Here is a 19,023-nt window from a genome sequence, read left to right as displayed (position 1 = left end):
CATACACACACACACAAACACACACACACACACACTCGAATTTTTAAAACTTGTATTTATGAGTGCCTGGTAAGAATTAAATAATTTTTGCATAGAAATGGTAGCATTTAAAGCTAAAAACCACTCTCTTTTAGCAGTAGTCCCCCAGACATATAACATTTTAAAATAACTTTTTTAGATTAGCATATAAAGTAATGATTTGTTTTGCTTTGTTTTTGTTTTTGTTTTTCAAAACAGGGTTCCTGGACTCACTTTGTAGACCAGGCTGGCCTCGAACTCAGAGATCCACCTGCCTCTGCCTCCCGAGTACTGGGCTTAAAGGTGTGTGCCTCGACACCCAGCCCTAAAGTAATGGTTTTTGTTGTGATATTTTCATATGTAAGTTTCATATTTTGTTCTCATTCCTCTCCTCTACCACCCTCCACACACTTCTCTACCAAAATTAGCGTTCTTGTTTTAATTTTAACTTTATTATTTATTTAGCTGCGAGGGTGGGTGTGCAAACCACAGTACTTTGTGGAAGTTATAAGACCAGTTTTGTGGCATCAGTTCTCTCCTTCCACCTCTACACGCCTTCCAGGGACTGTATACAGATGGTGTTAATCCCAAAGATACAAGGAGAAAGACCACCAACCTAAATCATCATGGCCAAATTGATTAAGGAAAGCTTTTTAACTCATGTCCACGGGCTGCTTCCCCCTAAGGTGGGGTTTGAGAGGTCAGCTTTGGATGTGAGGAAGACAAGGCTTTATAGCTCGGGGGAAGGGGGATTCCAAATGGAGGATTCAATGGGCAAAGAATGCAGGGTTACAGAAGCAGAACATAAGCATAACAAGCTAGTCCTAAGGACCTCCTGGAACTATGACATGGCTGCAAAGTGAGCATAACAAGATGATCATAACAACAGGGAGTCATAACAATGTAGTCGTAGGTGCTCATACAACCTTTGAAACAAAGGTATGGTTGCAAGATAGTTATAAATAACTTTTGAGACAAAGACATGAAAATCATTCCTGGAACAGGCAGTACAGACTCATTTGCAGTATGGTTACAAGGTGAGGCATAGCCCAATCCTCCAGAGACAGGATTATTCATAAACAGGAATGAACCTATTTACTATAAGATGGCTTTTAAGATTAAGGTGGAGGCAAGCTGCTTCTTCAGTGGCCATTGAGTTCTTCTAAGAGAAGACACCAAAGAGGTCCTTATTTCTCTCTCCCTCCTTCCCCTTTTGTCCCCTGCCTTCCCCAGTGCACCAAGGAAAGGTCCTGTGAGGACATAGTAAGAAGGGTTAGGCAGCCTTGAAGAAAGCCCTTGCTAGAAGCCGCCTTAGTAAGTCCCACGCTTCGTGCTTTTTCGCTTGTGTGTCTGTGTCCTCTGGCCTCCCAGTCCCCACCCCTGATACACACACAATTTTTCAAATTTAATTAATTTATTCAGATTACATCTAAATTGTTATCCCATCCCTAAACACACAATTATTAAGGAACGCATGAATGTCTGCTCCCTGAGGATTCTGTTGCTCATTTCTGGCATGGTGTAACTTGTAACCTTAAACATTTACATTTGACACACTGTCCAGGCTCTGGTGAAACGCCTCTTCATATTTAAACAAAAGGCAACTGTGTCTAAATGGCATAAAGATTTATGAATTATGTCACTCCTCATACAAAAGACAAACCTTATTTCATACTGCAGGAAAGGAAGATTTAAGAGACAAAAGACTTAAGGACAAGAAAATATTAGCGAATTTGCCAAAGCCTCAAATATATGAACACAATGTACTTTTTTCAATAAACTATCATTCTCTAATAATGTGTAATGTCCATTTTATTGCTGCCCTGCATTTTCTAGCTTTTTCTTTCTTTCTTTTTTTTTTTAAGATTTATATGTATACAAAGTTCTGCCTGCTTGTACACATGCCCGCCAGAAGAGGGCACCAGATCTCATTATAGATGGTTGTGAGCCACTATGTGGTTGCTAGGAATTGAACTCAGAACCTTTGGAAGAACATCCAGTGCCCTTAACCTCTGAGCCATCTCTCCAGCCCATTTTCTAGTTTTTTCTTGCACAATAAAAATCAGTGCAATATTTGCAATAGATGCATATGGGGGAAAGCTGACAAATATATTGCAATATTAAACAGCCTGTCTCACTCTTGATTTTAGGATAGATACATAAATAGACAGGCAGACAGACAGACAGATATCAGCGGCATGACTTTGTCAAATTGTATTATCCAGGAAACAGATTGTGAGATAGTATTTTTTGAGGGAATACTCCTGAAATACTCTCTTATGAAAAGAAGAAAAGGAAGGAAACAAGACAGCTAAAAGACAATTCATATTTCAGTGCACAGGGAGTGGAATTTCTCAGCATACCCTGTCAAGAATTCTGCAGAATGGGATGAAACTTCAGAGATGTTCCAAATTGAAGCAGGAGTCTTGGGACCGTTAAGACAACATCAGTGGGTCACTAGACATGCCCCCCCCCCCCAGGAAATAGGACCTAATAGTAAATAAGGAAGCACTTTTCAAACAAGGCAATCCCAGAAGAGTGATGGCAGCTAAGTTCTCTTTGGTGGCAATACCATACTCTTTGTACTTTCTCGATCCCCTTTATGTAAGTTCTGGGATCATTTCGTCCAGGATCAGTTGAAACTAAGGACAAAATACATCTTCCAGCTCTACATGATCTCAAAGCTACAAATGGCTATCTCTGTTTTCCACTATCAATTATAGATCAACACCATTCTCAGACTCTTGGTTATGTGACCAGATTCTCACTTCTCATCACATAGGTCTCTCAAGCTATTACATTTATCTTACATTTTCTTGTACCTATATAGGAAGCTTACTAATCTACAGGCAGCACTTGCTGTATCCTTTCTCAGAAAGTTGTCTTAAGGGATGTCAATGAGGCCATAGGCAACAAGGTGAAGGAAAGGTATACTATCCTCCCCTGTATGAGAGAGTGCTCTGCTTCAGAAACTCGGCTTGATTTGTGACTTCCCCATAGAGGCTTATTTTATCACCACAAATAACATGAATATGACAGGACCTGTTTTTTGTATGGGCCAAGTGTCAGGACTGCCTTCTTCAACTCTAGGCCCCACTTATGTTAGACATTTCTTTTGTTCCTCTGTATACACACTGAAACAGGGTAAAATATGCTACTTTCAGAATTTAAATAAGCCAACCAGATATTGAGCTTCTTTGTGAAGAACTCTGAAAATGCCCTAAATTTTCCAATATGTAGAAGTGTTTCTTATTATTCCTCAGACAATTCAGGCACTAAAAGTTATATTTAATGTGGCTATCTTCTGGTCATTTCTATATTTTAGCTCCTAGCTTTTGTAGTGCATGTGTCCTTCCAAGGCAACCACTGTGCTGTGTCTTCTGAAGCATTGTCCGGACTCAATGATAGTTGGTAGAGCCTTGAGGAAAATTGAGAAAAGGAGTACTGTCCATTTTATGTGAGTACAGACATGTTTTGATATTCAGCCTAATGAGGATAAAAGGAAGCATTCCCGTAAATTACTTTATCCTGGGCATCAAGAGATAGTCCATTGCCAGGTGATGGTGGCGCACGCTTGTAATCCCAGCACTCGGGGAAGCAGAGGTAGGTGGATCTCTGTGAGTTTGAGGCCAGCCTGGTCTACAGAGTGAGTCCAGGACATCCAAGGCCACACAGAGAAACCCAATCTCAAACTCAAGAACACATAGAGAGAGAGAGAGAGAGAGAGAGAGAGAGAGAGAGAGAGAGAGAGAGAGAGAGAGAGAGAGAGAGAGAGAGAGAGAGGAAGGGAGGGAGGGAAGGACAGGGAGAGGGAGAGGGGCAGGGGCAGGAACAGGGACAGGGACAGTGTCCTTCAAATAGTATAACCTAGGTCAAAAGCTCTCAGTGACTTAAGACCACAAGCTGGATATGGTACTTTTTGTTGGCAACTTCATTCTGGCTCTCGAATATCGAAGGCCAGCTGTTCAGGTACCAGAATATCAGGTACCTGCTGTTTAGGTGCAAGAATATCATGGTCCAACTTCAACATCACCTGGTATAACTGAGGCAGGGTGTGGATCCTGTGGCTGGCTGTTGACCCTGCAGACTTTCTCTGAGGGCAGCCTTCCAGAACAGAAGTGATTGTTACTGACAATGGCTTCCACTGATGGTGGCAGGCTGGGGCTAGAGCTGATGGCTCCTGGAAGGGGCTAGAGCTGATGGCTCCTGGCAGGGCCTTCCACTGGTAGTGGCAAGTGTCTATAAAAGAAAGGGAAAGAAGGAGAGAAAAGAAACACACACACACACACTTACACTTACACTTGATGATGAAGTAAGACAGACTCCAGCAGGTGAGTTTCAACAGGCTGCTTCTTCCAAGCTTTTCTTACTTTACAAATTCATGGACATATTTGCATTCATTCATTCATTTACTTATTCATTCACATATTGGATGGATAGAAATGGATTCCAACAACCTTACACACATAATATACACATTCACACATCTTTGTGGATGGAAAAGAATTCCAACCCAAGCAGCTGTTGTACATATGCATATACATACATATGTACATTTGGTGGATAGCCCAAACTCCCAAGAGTGACTTCCAACAACTTTATTATTTCTCCCACAGCTTACATATCCCAGCAAGATCTTTCAAGCAGTACAAAAAGCACAAGGTGTTTATGTTCTATTTCTCTTCTAGTGAATGTTTACAATAAGTATATGTAAGAAACACATGTTCCTCAATACCTTCACATGATCAAATGCTTTATATATTATGAGTGAGAAACGAACATGAAAAACAAGTTATTTCCAAGAACCCACATAACATTTATAACTAAGCAACTTGAGATATTAACAAAATATAAACAAGCAAGGTAATTTCTCAGCCAGCTTTTCTTTACTTGCAGACTGCAATTTGTAACCACAAAGAAAGAATCAATTATCTTAAAAAGTAATACTATAAAGATCTTAAAATAATCACAAATCTAAACTTCTATGTAAAAATAATCAGCCATTTCTACTTTAAATGTTAAAGGTGCTCATCTACTCATTGGTAATTTCTATTAAATCATATCAGGAAGCTGAGGGCAAAAATAAATGTAAAAAAGTAGTGACCATGAAGTACAGCTTCAGTGAGAGAGTCATGTCAGCTAATGCTAATTGGGTATTGTCTTTGCTCATCAACCCCAAAAAGTCCCTAGCTTTACTATTCAGAGTGTATTTTTTCTTAACTTCAAATTGTTCCCTAAGATTTCCTGCATCAGAGCCAATAGCAAAAACATCTTTACCTAACCTCACTAAACAATCTATTTTTCTCTAAGTTTTTCTACATCAGAGCCATTAGCAAAGCCTAACCTTGCTAAATAATCTGTTTTCCCAAATTCTTCCTAAGGGTAGTGGTCACTGCTAGCAATCTACATCTCTAGGCTCTTGTCAAGGGTGGTGGTTAAATCATTAATCTGCTCCAGCAGCAATGCCTGAAAAAGATCAAGCATTGTTATTGTGAGTGCCAATGATACTTCCCAGTGAGGGGCTGGAAGCCTTCCTTGTAGTGCTCACACAAGTCACATTTTAGGAGGATTATGAGGACCGCAAAGGTAAGAAACAGAGCTATGTTCCATGACAGCATGTGATCAGCAGGACGCAGGACGCAAGGACGAAGTTCTTGGGGTTATGCTTTACCAAGTCACGCCCATCATGAGTATGTTAACTGGTGGGCCATACTCCATGAGTTCTAGAGCTGTTTTGTTGTTCATCCTGCAGGGCCCCCAACACTCAACAACCTTTGCTGTCCTTTGAGTGGCTTATTAGATGTCTATGAACTGTCTATGTCTTATTAACCATTCCATAACCATTTATCCACCTGTAGCACTGTGTTCTCCTTATCATCCCTATGGGTCTCTGCAAGTTATGACACCTGACCTGCTACTCTAACTTTGCAGGGAATTATTTGCATTCACCTGACCTCTAATAGTTAAGGGAGTTTTCCAATAGAAAATAGTCCTTGGGGAAAATTTTCCTACATTATACATTTATTCTATCATTCTCCCTATTTGATTGTGTTTAAATGTTTTCTTTTATGTGTACAGGTGTTTTGTCTGTATGTGTGTTGGTATAGCATGTGCATGTAGTGCTGGGGGAGGCCAGAAAAGGGTTTTGGATCTCTCGAGCTGGAACTATAGATGGTTGCACCTTGTAGGTGCTGGTAATTGAGTCTGGGGCCACTCAAAGAGCAGCCAATGTTCTTAACCACTGAGCCATCTCTCCATTTCCCTATCTGAGTCTTTAATCCCTTCTTCCAGCATGCTTTTTTTTTTCTCATAAGTCACCTGTCAAGGCTATTTATTTATCTTTTTCTTTTTACTCTTTTTTTGTTTCTTTGTTTGTTGTTTTGTTTTTTTTTTTTTTTACTAATTTATTCAGATTACAACTCAATTGTTATCCCATCACTTGTAACCTCCTGTTCCTCCCTCCCTTCTGCTTTCATCCTATTCCCCTCCCCTAGGTCTATGACCTCCTCCCTCACTATATGTCATAGGCTATCAAGTCTCATCTTGGTAGCCTGCTTATTCTTTGAGTGCCATCAGGCCTCCCCACCAAGGGGAGGTGGTCAAATATGGGGCAGCAGAGTTCATGTCAGAGTCAGTCCCCGCTGTAGAGAATGTCCTGTCCATTGGCTAGATCTGAGTAGGGATTTTATGTTTAGTACTTGTATTGTCCTTGGTTGGGACAGTAGTTTGAGCAGAGCCCCCTGGGTCCAGATCCACCCATCACGATGTTCTTCTTGTAGGTTTCTAAGACCCTCTGGGTCCTTCTGTTTCCCCATCTCCTATATTTCTCTTACCTAGAGTCCCAGTAGGATGTCCTCACATCTATCCCAATCTCCTGGTAAGTGAAGACTTTCATGGGACAAGCCTTTTGGGCTAGTGCCCAACTATAAGTGAGTATATACCCTGTGAGTATTTCTGCTTCTGGGTTAACTCACTAAATTTTATTATTTTTCCTTTTAACTGTATCTTCTTAAGTCAAAATTATTTTTCTTATGCACTTCTATACACACCAGAGCTGGCTATATTCTCATTGACTCCACAACCCTAAAATAAAACTGGTTCTCTTTATATGTCCCCAGAATAGGCTGGAGCATCTGCCTGCTCATTACACAAGTTTCTGACTCCAGGCACTATGACTCAGGCCTACATTCCAATTGCTTGGACAATTGAGGTTAGAGGACTACCAGGAGTTCAGCGCCAGCTGTGACCACATAGTAAGTCACAAAAGAAAGAAATCTCACCTAGTTCTTCTCCTTATAGCCCCCAAAGGAACTAACAATATTTCAGCTATATACCATCTTATACTTTGGCTATGGTGGTAGCTTCCTAGTTTCTTTGTCTGTCTCTGCTCACTATTCCTGTCCTCACTCTAACTTGGACACATCCTGAACACAAACCAGCCATATCATTTTCCTTTCATCCTCTGGTCATGAAAGTCCTTGCTGTTTCTAAGGGATAGCTATAATATTCAGACACTCTAGAGTGGCGATCAGAAGTGCTCCAAGGAATTCATGTTCATTTCCGCTCGTGCCCTCCCCCCACCAAAACATTCTACGCAAGGCTATGCAGAACTGGTGTCTCACTTCCTTGCCTTTCTTCCACCAATTCTCTCCTATCAGATGGCCTTTATGACCTTTTGTATCTTATTCTTCAAGAACAGCTTGTTTTAAAAGACTCCCTTTCCCATAACGTATTCCCTGGGCACTGATGCATTGCGCAGCATTTTCTGCTTCCTGTAAGCACTGATGGAAAACAGCTGTCTGTGACCAAAGGACTCCTGATTTTATTGCCATATGGCTTATCTTTCTAAACAGATCATAAACACAAGAACGAAGACAATATCTCTTTTTTGCTTCTTAAAACACACAACTTTATTGATGACATAAAAATAAAGTCTCAAATGTATAAACATAAGTCCACACAAAGGACCAAAGATTACCTTACTTATGAAGAATCAGTTTGGTTTCTGCTCATGAAGCATACTAAAAATATCTCAATCCAGACAAGATAAAAATTGACACATGTATTTCCAGAACAAGCTTGAATTCATTTGGTGTTCATAAAATTGTCCAACTACAGACACTCACTCATAGGCAACATCAGTTTCAAAGTTCTAATGCAATTTACAATGTGCATCATGTCCAGGATGTAAAACCAAAATGTTACTCAAATACTGTGGGGGGAACAGATAGCCAATCAAAGTTTATTTATTAGTACCTCAACTCTTTCTTTCACCTCTGGGTCACTACAATCTGCTGCTAAGGCTCTAAGTTTCTTGGCACAGGCTTTAGGTCGTTGAAACAGGAAATAAAGGGAACTTTTACTGAACCTGTCTTGGGGATATGTCTTTGCTCGTTTTTTAAAGTGATGATTTATATTTTCAAAAAGTAAAAGGGCATTAAGGATATTCTCTTTTGTCTCTTTCTTGCTAAAAATGTTGATAAGTGCTGTTGGTGCATTGGCAATGAGCAAGTCTTTTGTCATGGATGGATTTTTAGAGAAATTCACAAGCATTCCTAAAACGTGGTCCTTAGTTTCTCCACTTCCCAGAGCCAACAAACGGAGAAATTCTGAAATATAATTGGTAACCATGTGCTGATATTCACTAGTAATAGTCAGGTGCCTTATCAACCTTAGTCCAGCCACTTGCACATTTGAATTTAAGGGATAGGTGACAGTATCTTCGCATACTTGACTTAAATATGTCTTAACCTTTCTGTGGTTTTCAGCAGCAACTGAGATGTTGTTCAATGCATTTAAAGCCTTCTGGCGGACACTGGGGTAGGGATTACTCAGTAAGCCTTGAATAACTGTGATTCCACCTATGTTCCGATCAATTTCCTGGGGATAAGGATAATCAGCACTGTTATATAGCGCATTAGTGGCTATTTCGTGAACAGAAGGATCCTCAGTCATTTCAATCATGCAAATGAGCTTTTCAAGATCTTGTGGATCCAGATTAACCTCACGTTTACAGCGGCAGTTGCAGGAATGCACCTTGTCTCCACTCATGACTTGCTTTCGGAAGCCATCTTCACCTGGAAAGCTGCTTTTGTGTAATAACTTGCTTTCTGAACAAATTATGGCTCCATCCCATACACCCATTCCTGCCCCAGGGACCATGGATGGATATAAGCCACTTGATTCTGTTGACTTTTTGGCTTTTACCTGAGACGTAGACTCATCCTCACATTTGTTTTCATTACCAGCACAGAACCAAGACCGGATATCAACCCCATCAGCAGCATCAGACTTATCTTTAGTGCTGGACTTATCCCCAGTCCCAGATTCAGAATTGACATCTTTTTCATCTGTAGATCTGAGGTCGTTACTATCCTCACTCTCGGCCCCAAACAGGGTTCTTAGACTGATCTCTTCAATACCAGGGCTGGATTCTCTACTTAGCTCATCCTCTTCCTCACCCTCCTCATCATTGTCATTTACATTTGTAGAAAAAGTCCAAGACCCCAAGCCAGCCCCAGCCTCAACTCCAAGCCTAGACCCTTTAGTGGTTGAGTCTTCATTCCAAAACCAAAACCCCACCCTGGTCTCAGCACCAGCCTCAGCCTCAGCCCCAAGCCTAGCCTCTTTAGTGGCTGCATTTCCATCCCAGGACCAAAATTCCATGCCAGCTTCAGCCCCAGCCTCAGCCCCGGCCCCAACTCCAGCCTCAGGCTCAGCCCCAAGCCTAGACCCTTTAGAGGCTGCATCTCCATCCCAGAACCAAAATCCCATGCTGGTCTCAGTCGCAGCTTCAGCTTCTGGCCCTGTTCTCACCTCTGCCCCTGTGACTGTCGCTGTCGCTGTTGCTGTCTCAATTCCAGCCTCAGCCTCAGCCTCAGCTCCAAGCTTAGACCCTTTGGTAGCTGCATCTCCATTCCAAAACCAAAATCCCATGCTATTCTCGGTCCCAGCTTCAGCCTCTGCCCCTCCCCCAACTCCAGCCTTAGCCTCGGCCCCTAGCCTAGATGCTTTAGTGGTGCCATCTCCATCCCAGGACCAAAACCCCATTGGAGCTTCAGCCCCAGCTCCTGCCTCAACTCCAGCACCTGCCTCAGCTCCAGCATCAGTATCAGCTGCAGTTGCAACTGCTGCCCCAGCTTCAATCCTAGTCCCCACTCCTCCCTCAGCCTCTGTCTCAGCCCCAGCCTCGGGTCCAGCCCCAGCCTCAGCTCTAGCCTTAGACTCCATTTCAACTTCAGCCTTGGCTCCTGCCACAGTTTCAACCTCACCCCCAACACAGGTGCTTGTAGAAGCTGCCTCCTCAGAGCTGATCTTCTTTTCATCCCCCAAGCCAGAACTAGTGATGGCTTCTTCTTTTGCCCCGGATGCGGATTCAGTACTGGCCTCATCTTTCATACTAGCTACAGGCAAAATAGTAGCCTCTTCTGTCCAGCACCAAGACCCTATAAAGGCCTCACTCCCAGGCCCAAACCAAAATCCTTCATTGGCCTCCACCTCAGCACTGACAAGGAACCGTCCGCTGGCCTGATCCTCAGACCTAATCCAGGACCCTCCACTGGCCTGGTCTTGAGGATCTAGCCTCGATCCTCCACTGGCTTCATTATTAGCCCTAGACCCAGGCCAGGATTCTCCACTAGCCTGGTCTCCAGCACCAGGCCAGGAGCTTCCTCTGCATGCTTGATCTTCAAATCCAGACTTAGAACAGCCACTAGTCTGATCCACTGGCCCAACCCAGGACCCTCCACTGACCTGACTCCCAATGCCAGCCCAGGACCCACCACTGGACTGATTCTCAGACACGGCTGGCCTGGACCCTCCAGTGCTCTGGTCGCCAGCAGCAGGCCAGAATCCTCCTCCAATGGTCTGATCCTCAAATCCAGGTTTGGAACAGACACCAACCTGATCACCAGTCCAGGACACTCCACTGATCTGAGTCCCAGTGCCAAGCCAGGCCCCACCACTAGCCTGGTTCATGTGCACTGGCTTTGAACCTCCAACGTCCTGACTGCTGGTCCCACTCCAAGAGCCTCCTCCAATGGTCTGAGCTCCAGTGTAAGTACAGAACCATCCACTCGTCTGATCTCCAGTGCCAGGCCAAGACTCTCCATTAGATTGGTCCCTAGACCCCAGCCTAACTTCTCCACCAGACTGGTCCCCAGAACCAGGCCAGCATCCTCCTCCACTGGTCTGATCTACTCCACTAGCAGCCAGTTCTCCAGAGACAGACTGAGACTCTGCATTGGCCTGGTCCAAAGCCCCAACTAAGAATCCTCCACTGAGCTGGTCTCCAGAATCTGCCCAGGATCTTCCAGCAGACTGATCCTCAGACACTGACTTAGACACTCCACTAGTCTGGCCAATAGTTGCAACCCAAGATCCTTCACCACTGGTCTGAGTCTCAAAACCAGGTTTGGATCCAGCATCAGACTGGTCACCAGTCCCAGTCCAAGACCTTTCCCCAGCTAGATTCCGAGTACCAGGCCACAATCCACTGGTGGACTGGTCTGCAGACCCTGATGTAGCTCCTCCACCAGCCTGGTTCCCAGTACCAGTCCAGGATACACCACCAGAGGGATCAACAGTTCCAAGCCTGGATGCTGCACTGGCTTGATCTGCAGTCATCAGCCCACTGGACTGACCCTCAGATCCCAACCTGGAGTCTCCACTAGTCTGGACACCAGCTCCAGGCCACGATCCCTTGTCACTGGCCTGATCTTCAAACCTTGGCTTAGCCTCAACACCAGACTGATCACTAGTCCCTGTCCAGGACACTGCATTGGTCTGGTCTACTGCCCCAGTCCAGTATCCAATACTAACTATATTGCCAGCTCCAGTCCAAGACACTGCACCAGTCTGGTTGTCAGCCACAGTCCAGGTCCCAGTAGCCTGGTCCACAACCCAGGACACTCCACTAGCCTGGACTGTAGGCCATGACCCGTCACTGACCTGACTCACAGCCCAGGGCCCTGCAATGGCCTGGTTCCCAGAGACAACCCAAGAACCTGCAGCAATCTGGTTCTCAGCCCCAGTCCAGGAAGCTCCACTGGCCTTGTCCGCAACCCAGGCCCCCTCAGTAGCCTGAGCTCCTGCCCAGAGTCCTCCACTGGCTTGGTCACCAGCACTTACCCAGGACCCAAGAGCAACCTCATTCTCAGTCCTAGCTCCAGTCCAGGACTTAATGCTAGTTTCATCACAAGCTACAGCCCAGGAACTAACAATGCCAGCCTTATCATTAGCCCCATTCCAGGGCCCAATACTGGCTCCACTCTCATCATCAGTCCAGGATACACTATTCTCCCAGTCTCCATCCATAGTCTGGAACCTAAATTTGATCCACCTTTCAGCAGCAATCCAATCCTCAACACCAATCCCATTCCAGTAATAATCGTGAATGTTAGGCTGAGCCCCACTCACAAGTTCAGAAGTGGGCATAGCCCCTGCCACAGGCCTTGCATACATCTTATTCTCTGCAGTGGCTTCTACCTGTGAACTAGACAGACCCCTATCCCTTGCCCCAAGCAAAGCTTCATTCTGAGAACTGACCATAGCCTGGGGCTGAGCAGAACTCCTTGTACCTGTTCTGGCTCCTGATTTAGTACCAGCATTGGACCTAATCTTATTCCTGGCACCAAGGGAGGTCTCATTCTGTGAGCTGACCACAACCTGGGACTGGGCAGAGGCCCTTGCACCTACCCCAGCCTCTGTCTTAGGTACAGTGTTGGAATTGCCCCTGACCTTATTTCTGGCACCAAGCAAGGCCTCAGCCTGGGAAGAAGCCAAAGCTAGTATTGTACTTGCCCCAGACTCTGCCTTAGGCACAGTGTTGGAATTGCCTCTGACCTTATTTCTGGCACCAAGCAAGGCTTCAAATTGGGGCTGAGTCGCATCTGTTGTACCTGCCCCAGCTTCTGCCTTAGGCACAGAATTGGAATTGCCCTTGACCTTGTTCTTGGAACCAGGTAAGACCTCGCCCTGGGAACTGGCCACAGCCTTGGCATGGGCAGAGCCAGTTGTACCTGCCCCAGCATCTGGTTTAGACACAGCATTAGAATTGCCTTTGACTTTAGTCTTGGTTCCAGTCAAGGCAATACCCTGGGAAGTGGCCACAGACTGGGGACAGGCACCCACCCCAGCCTCTGCCTTAGGCACAACATTGGGATTGCTCTTAACTTTATTCTTGGCACCAGGTAAGGCTTCACTGTGGGAGTTGGCTACACTCTGAGACTGGACAGAACCCATTGTATCTGGCCCAGCCCCTGCTTTAGGCACAGAATTACGATTACCCTTGACCTTATTCTTGGCACCAGGTGTGGTCTCACCCTGTGAACTAGCCACAGCATTAGTCTGAGCAGAGCCTGCTGTCTGAGCAGAGCCTGCTGTAGCTATCCCAGCCTCTGCCTTAGGCATAGGATTTTGATTGCCCTTGACCTTATTCTTAGTACCAGGCAAGGCCTCATTCTGGCAATTGACCACAGGCTGTGGCTGACCACAGGCTTTCTGGTCTGCCTTTGCCCCTGCTTTAGACACGGCATTAGAATCACTTTTGTTATCAACCTTGGAATCAGACAAGGCTTCAGCTTGAGTTTTGGTCCCAGCCTGAGGCTGTGTGCAAGTTTTCAAGTCTGTCCCAGCTCCCGCCTTACACTTGGCCTTTGCTTTTCCTCTAGCCTTACCTTTAGTATTAGGTAAGGCTTCACTCTGGCTCTGGGCGATAGCTTGAGCTCCTTCCTTAGTATTGGCATTGTCTTTAGTCTTGATTTGGCAATCAGGCAAGTCATCACCTTGAGCCACAGGCTCAGTCTGGGTACAGAAAACCGTGTCCACACTAGCCTCTGCCTTAGCCATGACATCAGTGTCACTTCTGTTTTTATCCCCGGCATCAGGCAAGGCATCAGCTTGCAAATTGGTTTTGGTGTTTGCCTTGGCCCCTGCTTTAGCCATGGAGCTGGCATTACCTTTAACCTTAACCTTGGCATCCGGCATGGCTTCAGTCTGAGTACTGGTTACAGCTTGAGGCTGGGTATCAGTTATGTCAGCACCAGTCATTGCCTTAAATATAACATTGGCATCTTCCCCAACATCAGCTGTGTCACCAGATGTTGCCTCAGTCTCTATCTTGGCCACAGTCTCAGGTTGTATTATACAAGTTCTTGTATCTGTCTCTGCTTCACAAGTGTCATTTGTGTTATCCCAAGCATCCTTCTTTGCCTCTGGCACAGCTTCAGCCAGAATGTTGGCAACAATATAAGGATGTCCAGAAACCTTTGTATCTACATCAGTCCCTGCCTCAGGCATGCTTTTGAGATTCTCCTTGTCATCAGCCTCAGCACCGATCATGTCAGTGTTTTGGATTATGGCCACAGCCTGAGGCTGTGCATAGGACTTCACGTCCACTCCAGCCACTACAAAAGACACTTCATTGGGATTTTCCTTAGGATTGACTGTGGCACCAAGCCTAGCCTCAGATTGAGTCCTAGTCACACTCACAGTTTCTTCGAGTGCTTTTATTGTGCCTTCAGCCACAATTCCAGTCTCATTCAGGGTTCCAATCTTAACTATTTCCTTGGTCACTGCCAAGACCTCACTCTGTGTCACTGTTACTCTGTTAATCTCTGTCTCGTTATCAGTCATTGTACAGGCTTCAGCTTTGGTCTGGGTCATTGCTTCTTTCTTGACCTCTGCCCTGCCCGCCATTGCCCAAGCTTTAGTTTTGGTCTGAGTCACTGCCTCTTTTTTGCCTACTGGCCCAGCCTCAGCATCGGTTTGTGTAACTGCCTCTTTCATGGTTACTTCCTTGGCTTGGGCTGTGGCTTTAGCCAAAGTCACTGGCTCTGTCATGACCATTGTTTCCACCAATGAACTGGTCTCAGATTGGATCTCTATCTCTTCCTCAAGCATTGCCTTGGTCTGAGAGTTGACGTTGGGTCTAACTAGAACAGGGACCTTGGTGTCTACTTCAGCCACAGGCTCACCTCCTTCTCCAGTTTCTGGTTCAATCTTGGCTCTAGTCTCAGTCTCTCCTCCAGCCATGGCTTCAGTTGTGGCCAAGGTCTGGTTCTGTTCCTCAACCATAGTCTCCGTCTCGATTCCGGGCCCATTTCTGGCAAGTGTGCTCACACTCTGAGCTCTTCCCTTGGTTAATCTGTAAATGCAGTAGCAGGTACCAGCCCAAATCACCAGTCCTGCAGTTGCCCAGCCCACGTCCTGAATGCGGCCCATGTAATCACCCCTGATGAAGGCACAAACAATGTATAGGAGGGCTCACTCGGGCTAGGAAAGAGGATGGTGTGTCTGGGCAATGGCGTTTAACCACTTAAAGGCCAGTAAAGCTGCCACTGGAAGTAGACCTAGAAGTGGAAGAAGGAAGTGGATTTAACCGTCTCTTCTAACTGTACAGTATTATACAGATAGAAACAGAAACGGTAAAGGGTAGAAACGATGGGCTTGTTGGGAGAAGAGAATGATCAATGAAGTTTTCATCCCTCTTTTATTTCTTCCTAACCCCCCCCCCAATGCCCAGCCATTTTCATATGCCAAATGAATTGTGTCAAAGATGACAGGAGGGCTGATGATGAATGGATGAGGAACACAAACTCCCTGAACTAGATTTGTAAGGGATTTACTCCGGTCACCAGTATTACAAGTCCCCACTAATACAAACCTGGAATAGATGAAGTTCCCTCTTCTATCCGTCTTTTGTGTGGTGAAGCACCCTTAAAGTATGGAGACTCATGAGACTTTTAGATCTAGAAAAATGCAAACAAAGGAAGAGAAAAAGAGGAGTTCATTCTTGATGGAGCAGTCATAATATAGTATTCGCAATTTACTCCCAGAATTCACCCAGTTTCCTTAGATGCCAACACATTCTTTTCCATGTACTGGAATTAAGGCAAAGGCTCGAGGGAAATACCAGAAATAGTGAGAAAAAATGGCCATGAAAGAGAATATGAAGCTCTTCCAGACTGTTCCTTATGGAATGCACACTGCTCTCCATTAACCCACATTCGAGACATACCCAGCCAGTTCCTGCCCTCTTACCAGTTATTCTGATAAAAAATAATTTTCTCTTTGCTTCTTTGCTTCCAATATTCTCAGACTCTGAAGCAGACATGCAGGAAGATCTATAGGCACATAGACAAACAGGAGATAAGGGGGACTATGTCCTTAGTAGAACAGAGAAGCACCCTAATTCTTGGTTCCAATGCTTGCATTGCCAGGGTCTTGTTCCATTTTAACAAATGTATTCCTATCTTATGATCCCATCTCAAGCCTTCTTTGTCACAGCCCAGCTCACCCTCCCTCAAATATTCCGTTTGCTGCACTGAAATTGACAGGTTGTAGAGCAGCATTGTGCAAAGCAGCCGTGTGTAGACAAGGCAGAAATGCCATCCACTGAAGTCCTTTCAGGCTCAGCCCACCCTCTTTTGTCATCCCCAGCCACTACCCACCTTCATACCAACCTCCACAGTTCCAAAACTGTCTCCCCCTCCTTCCTTTGCTTCCAGGGGTGAAAAGCCCTATTTCAAACATGAGAAGCTCTGGGAAGAGACAAAGAAAAGGGAGAGGGTGAGTGCTGAGTGCTTGTGACAGCCTAGCATCTAACATCTGTGTCCCTGCACCCTGCCTGTCGAGATTAAGAGATGAAGGCATAACCTAGGGCTTCATCTACACGAGAACGGATAGAACAGAGGGGGGGGGGGGAGGGAAGAAAAGGCAAAAGGGAGAAAAGGAGAAAATTTATTTTAAAAACCACCTGTAGGATTCCAGGTCTTTCCTCAAAAGTCCACCATTTCCTTTATCAAGATGGCCAGGTAGCCATGACTGTCTGGAAACTGGGGGATGGCGGAAGAGATGGAGGCCCCAGATCCCATGATTCTTCAATCATAGCCTGCCATCTGCTTCCCCTGAATGCCATCTCTAGGAGTCTCAGCACAAGATACAAGGTGTGGAGGAGGGCTTTCGCTTCTGCAAAATCATTATCCCATCCCCCAAAGGCTATGACAAACAATAGTATCTTTTTTTTACACAATAAATTGTATTTTTCAATACCATCCGACACAAATCAAAATAATTTGTAATAAAGGTTTGTCTTTATTGGTGTTCACCATAGAATTTAAATGAAAAGGCCAAAGCCTGGTATGGAAACAAAGCTTAGGTAAACTTCCTAGACTAGCCCCACCCCACATCCTAATCATAAATATAAAGACAATATATACACACACATATATACAAACGTATATATGTGTGTATATATATATATACATACAAAGAGAAATATAACAGTGCTTACATGGCTGCATAGAATCCACATAGAACTTCAACGTTTCAGTGTTGGTGCTCACACTAACCTCCATAGATCCTCTTGTCTCCGTCTCCGTTTTTCCCCTCGCCTCACCACAAACAGTGCCACATCGAACTATTGTCCAAAAGGAGAGAGTAAAGGCACTGAGTGCTTAGGCCAGCACTGAGGCCACACATCCCAACACTCTCCTTTTTAGAATCCGGTTGTCAAAGGTCCCTCCCCTCATTCTGAGACACCACCCCTGCGGAGCCAGCTGTCCAGGCACTAAGGCCCACCATTTTCTCAGCAAATGCCACGGTGGCGCGCACGTCCCTCCTCTGAAAGGAGCAGGAAGCCCGCGGACATGTGCAGGCGCCCATTGATGGAGTTAATTAAAAAGGATGGACATCTCCCTCTGTATTTCTCGCTAGAGACTCTCCCCACCAGCGGCCCTGTCAAAGCACCGGGTTCCCCAGCACTGATTCAGCTAGGGGCTGGGGGACGCGGGAGAATCGGAGGGGAAGGCTCCTTGAACTTGATCCAGCATGGAAGCCCCCTCCCCAATCCATCTCGGTTGTATGGCGGGTTCAGGAGGCTGCGGCTAGCCCAGCCGCGGTGCAGCAGCCCGGGGCCTCTTACCTGCTCCGTTCGCCCTGGGCCCGATGCCAGCCCGCCGCACGCTGGGCAGCGGGGAGCTGGTAGCCAGACTGGAGTGACGACTGCACCCAAGGCTGCGTCGCTCTGCAGCTCCAGGTCACGTGAGGGGCCTGCGTCATCGCTCGCCCTCCTCCTCACAACCCCCCACTGGTCGGAAGGCAGTCAACAGGACCCCCTTCTGTAAGCACAGGCACCCCCCCTTCGTGTCCGCGCGCAGAGCCCCAGCGTGCCCCGCCCTGTCACTCATCTCCTAGCTCTCCAATCTGAGCGCCCACAAGTGTCATCACCGACTAGCGGTTGGACTTTACCGGTCCCTGGTTACTGGGAAGGGTCTGTACCCCCACCCACTACCAGGCCTTGGCTGTAGCCTTTTCTGTATCTTTGAGGAGTCCTTTCTTTTCCTTTTAGGATACAATACTAACCCTCCCCACTGGCTCTCTATACAGCCTGCCTTCCCTTAGTAACAACACCACCAAATTGCCTCTAGAAAGAGGAAAACCGTGCAATCAGAGCCTTCACTTTCTTTGTCTGTATTCCCTTTTCTGTTAACATCATCCTCCCCCGCCTCTCTTAAGGGGAAAATGCAGTAAAGACATTTCATTCGCCATGAAAATGCTCAGGTTGTAAAAAAAAAAAAAAAAAAAAAAAAAAAAAAAAAAAAAAGCAGAGACTCGTTCGTTTACATAATTTTATGACACCTAAAATGTTTTCTAATTAATATAAACTACTGAAAACAGATGTAATTGGTGACGTTTTAAATACAAATTTCCCCTAAACAAAGCCAACCCTTTTTTCAATGCAATCAATAAGTTAGTCTTTGAAAAGACGTTCAGATTTCAAAACATGATAGTTTTAAAGAAATATTTGAAAGCTTTCGAGGTTTTGGCAGTACCACTTACCTTCGCCTACCAGGTACCTGAGTACTTCTTCATAGGGGACCCTGGATACTTTATTGAAAACAAAACTCAGATGAAGCCAGTGCCTTACGGAGTAGTAACGTCAAAGGCTAGCCTCATTTGTATCCGATGATGGGGTTTTTTGGTTTGGTTTGGGTTGGGTTGGGT

General features: G+C 45.4%; 1 protein-coding gene across 6 annotated transcripts; it reads right to left on the bottom strand.

Moving 5' to 3' along the window:
• Positions 1-7,886: 7,886 nt before the first annotated feature.
• Positions 7,887-18,101, bottom strand: Armcx4 (armadillo repeat containing X-linked 4). 6 transcript variants are annotated; one of them, XM_051140866.1, is made up of 6 exons: positions 17,942-18,101; positions 17,312-17,437; positions 16,470-16,559; positions 16,060-16,142; positions 15,683-15,767; positions 7,887-15,368 (listed from the first exon to the last, which is right to left on the bottom strand). In XM_051140866.1, the coding sequence occupies exon 6, from the start codon at positions 15,238-15,240 to the stop codon at positions 8,254-8,256; it is 6,987 nt and encodes a 2,328-aa protein (XP_050996823.1). In that variant the 5' UTR covers positions 15,241-15,368; positions 15,683-15,767; positions 16,060-16,142; positions 16,470-16,559; positions 17,312-17,437; positions 17,942-18,101; the 3' UTR covers positions 7,887-8,253. The 6 variants fall into 6 exon arrangements, with proteins under 6 accessions (XP_050996823.1, XP_050996827.1, XP_050996824.1 ...); XM_051140870.1 differs by having other exon boundaries at positions 7,887-15,163; XM_051140867.1 differs by having other exon boundaries at positions 17,370-17,437.
• Between the last annotated feature and the right edge of the window lie 922 nt (positions 18,102-19,023).

Source organism: Acomys russatus, chromosome X (assembly GCF_903995435.1).
Source record: "Acomys russatus chromosome X, mAcoRus1.1, whole genome shotgun sequence".
NCBI classification, from domain to species: Eukaryota; Metazoa; Chordata; class Mammalia; order Rodentia; family Muridae; genus Acomys; species Acomys russatus.
The sequence above is the reverse complement of the archived record's forward strand: the minus strand, read 5'-3'. Positions and strand labels throughout refer to the sequence as shown.

Excerpts from the sequence above, each read along its gene's own strand:
- Armcx4 (XM_051140866.1), bottom strand. The coding sequence starts at position 15,240 with ATGGGCCGCATTCAGGACGTGGGCTGGGCAACTGCAGGACTGGTGATT.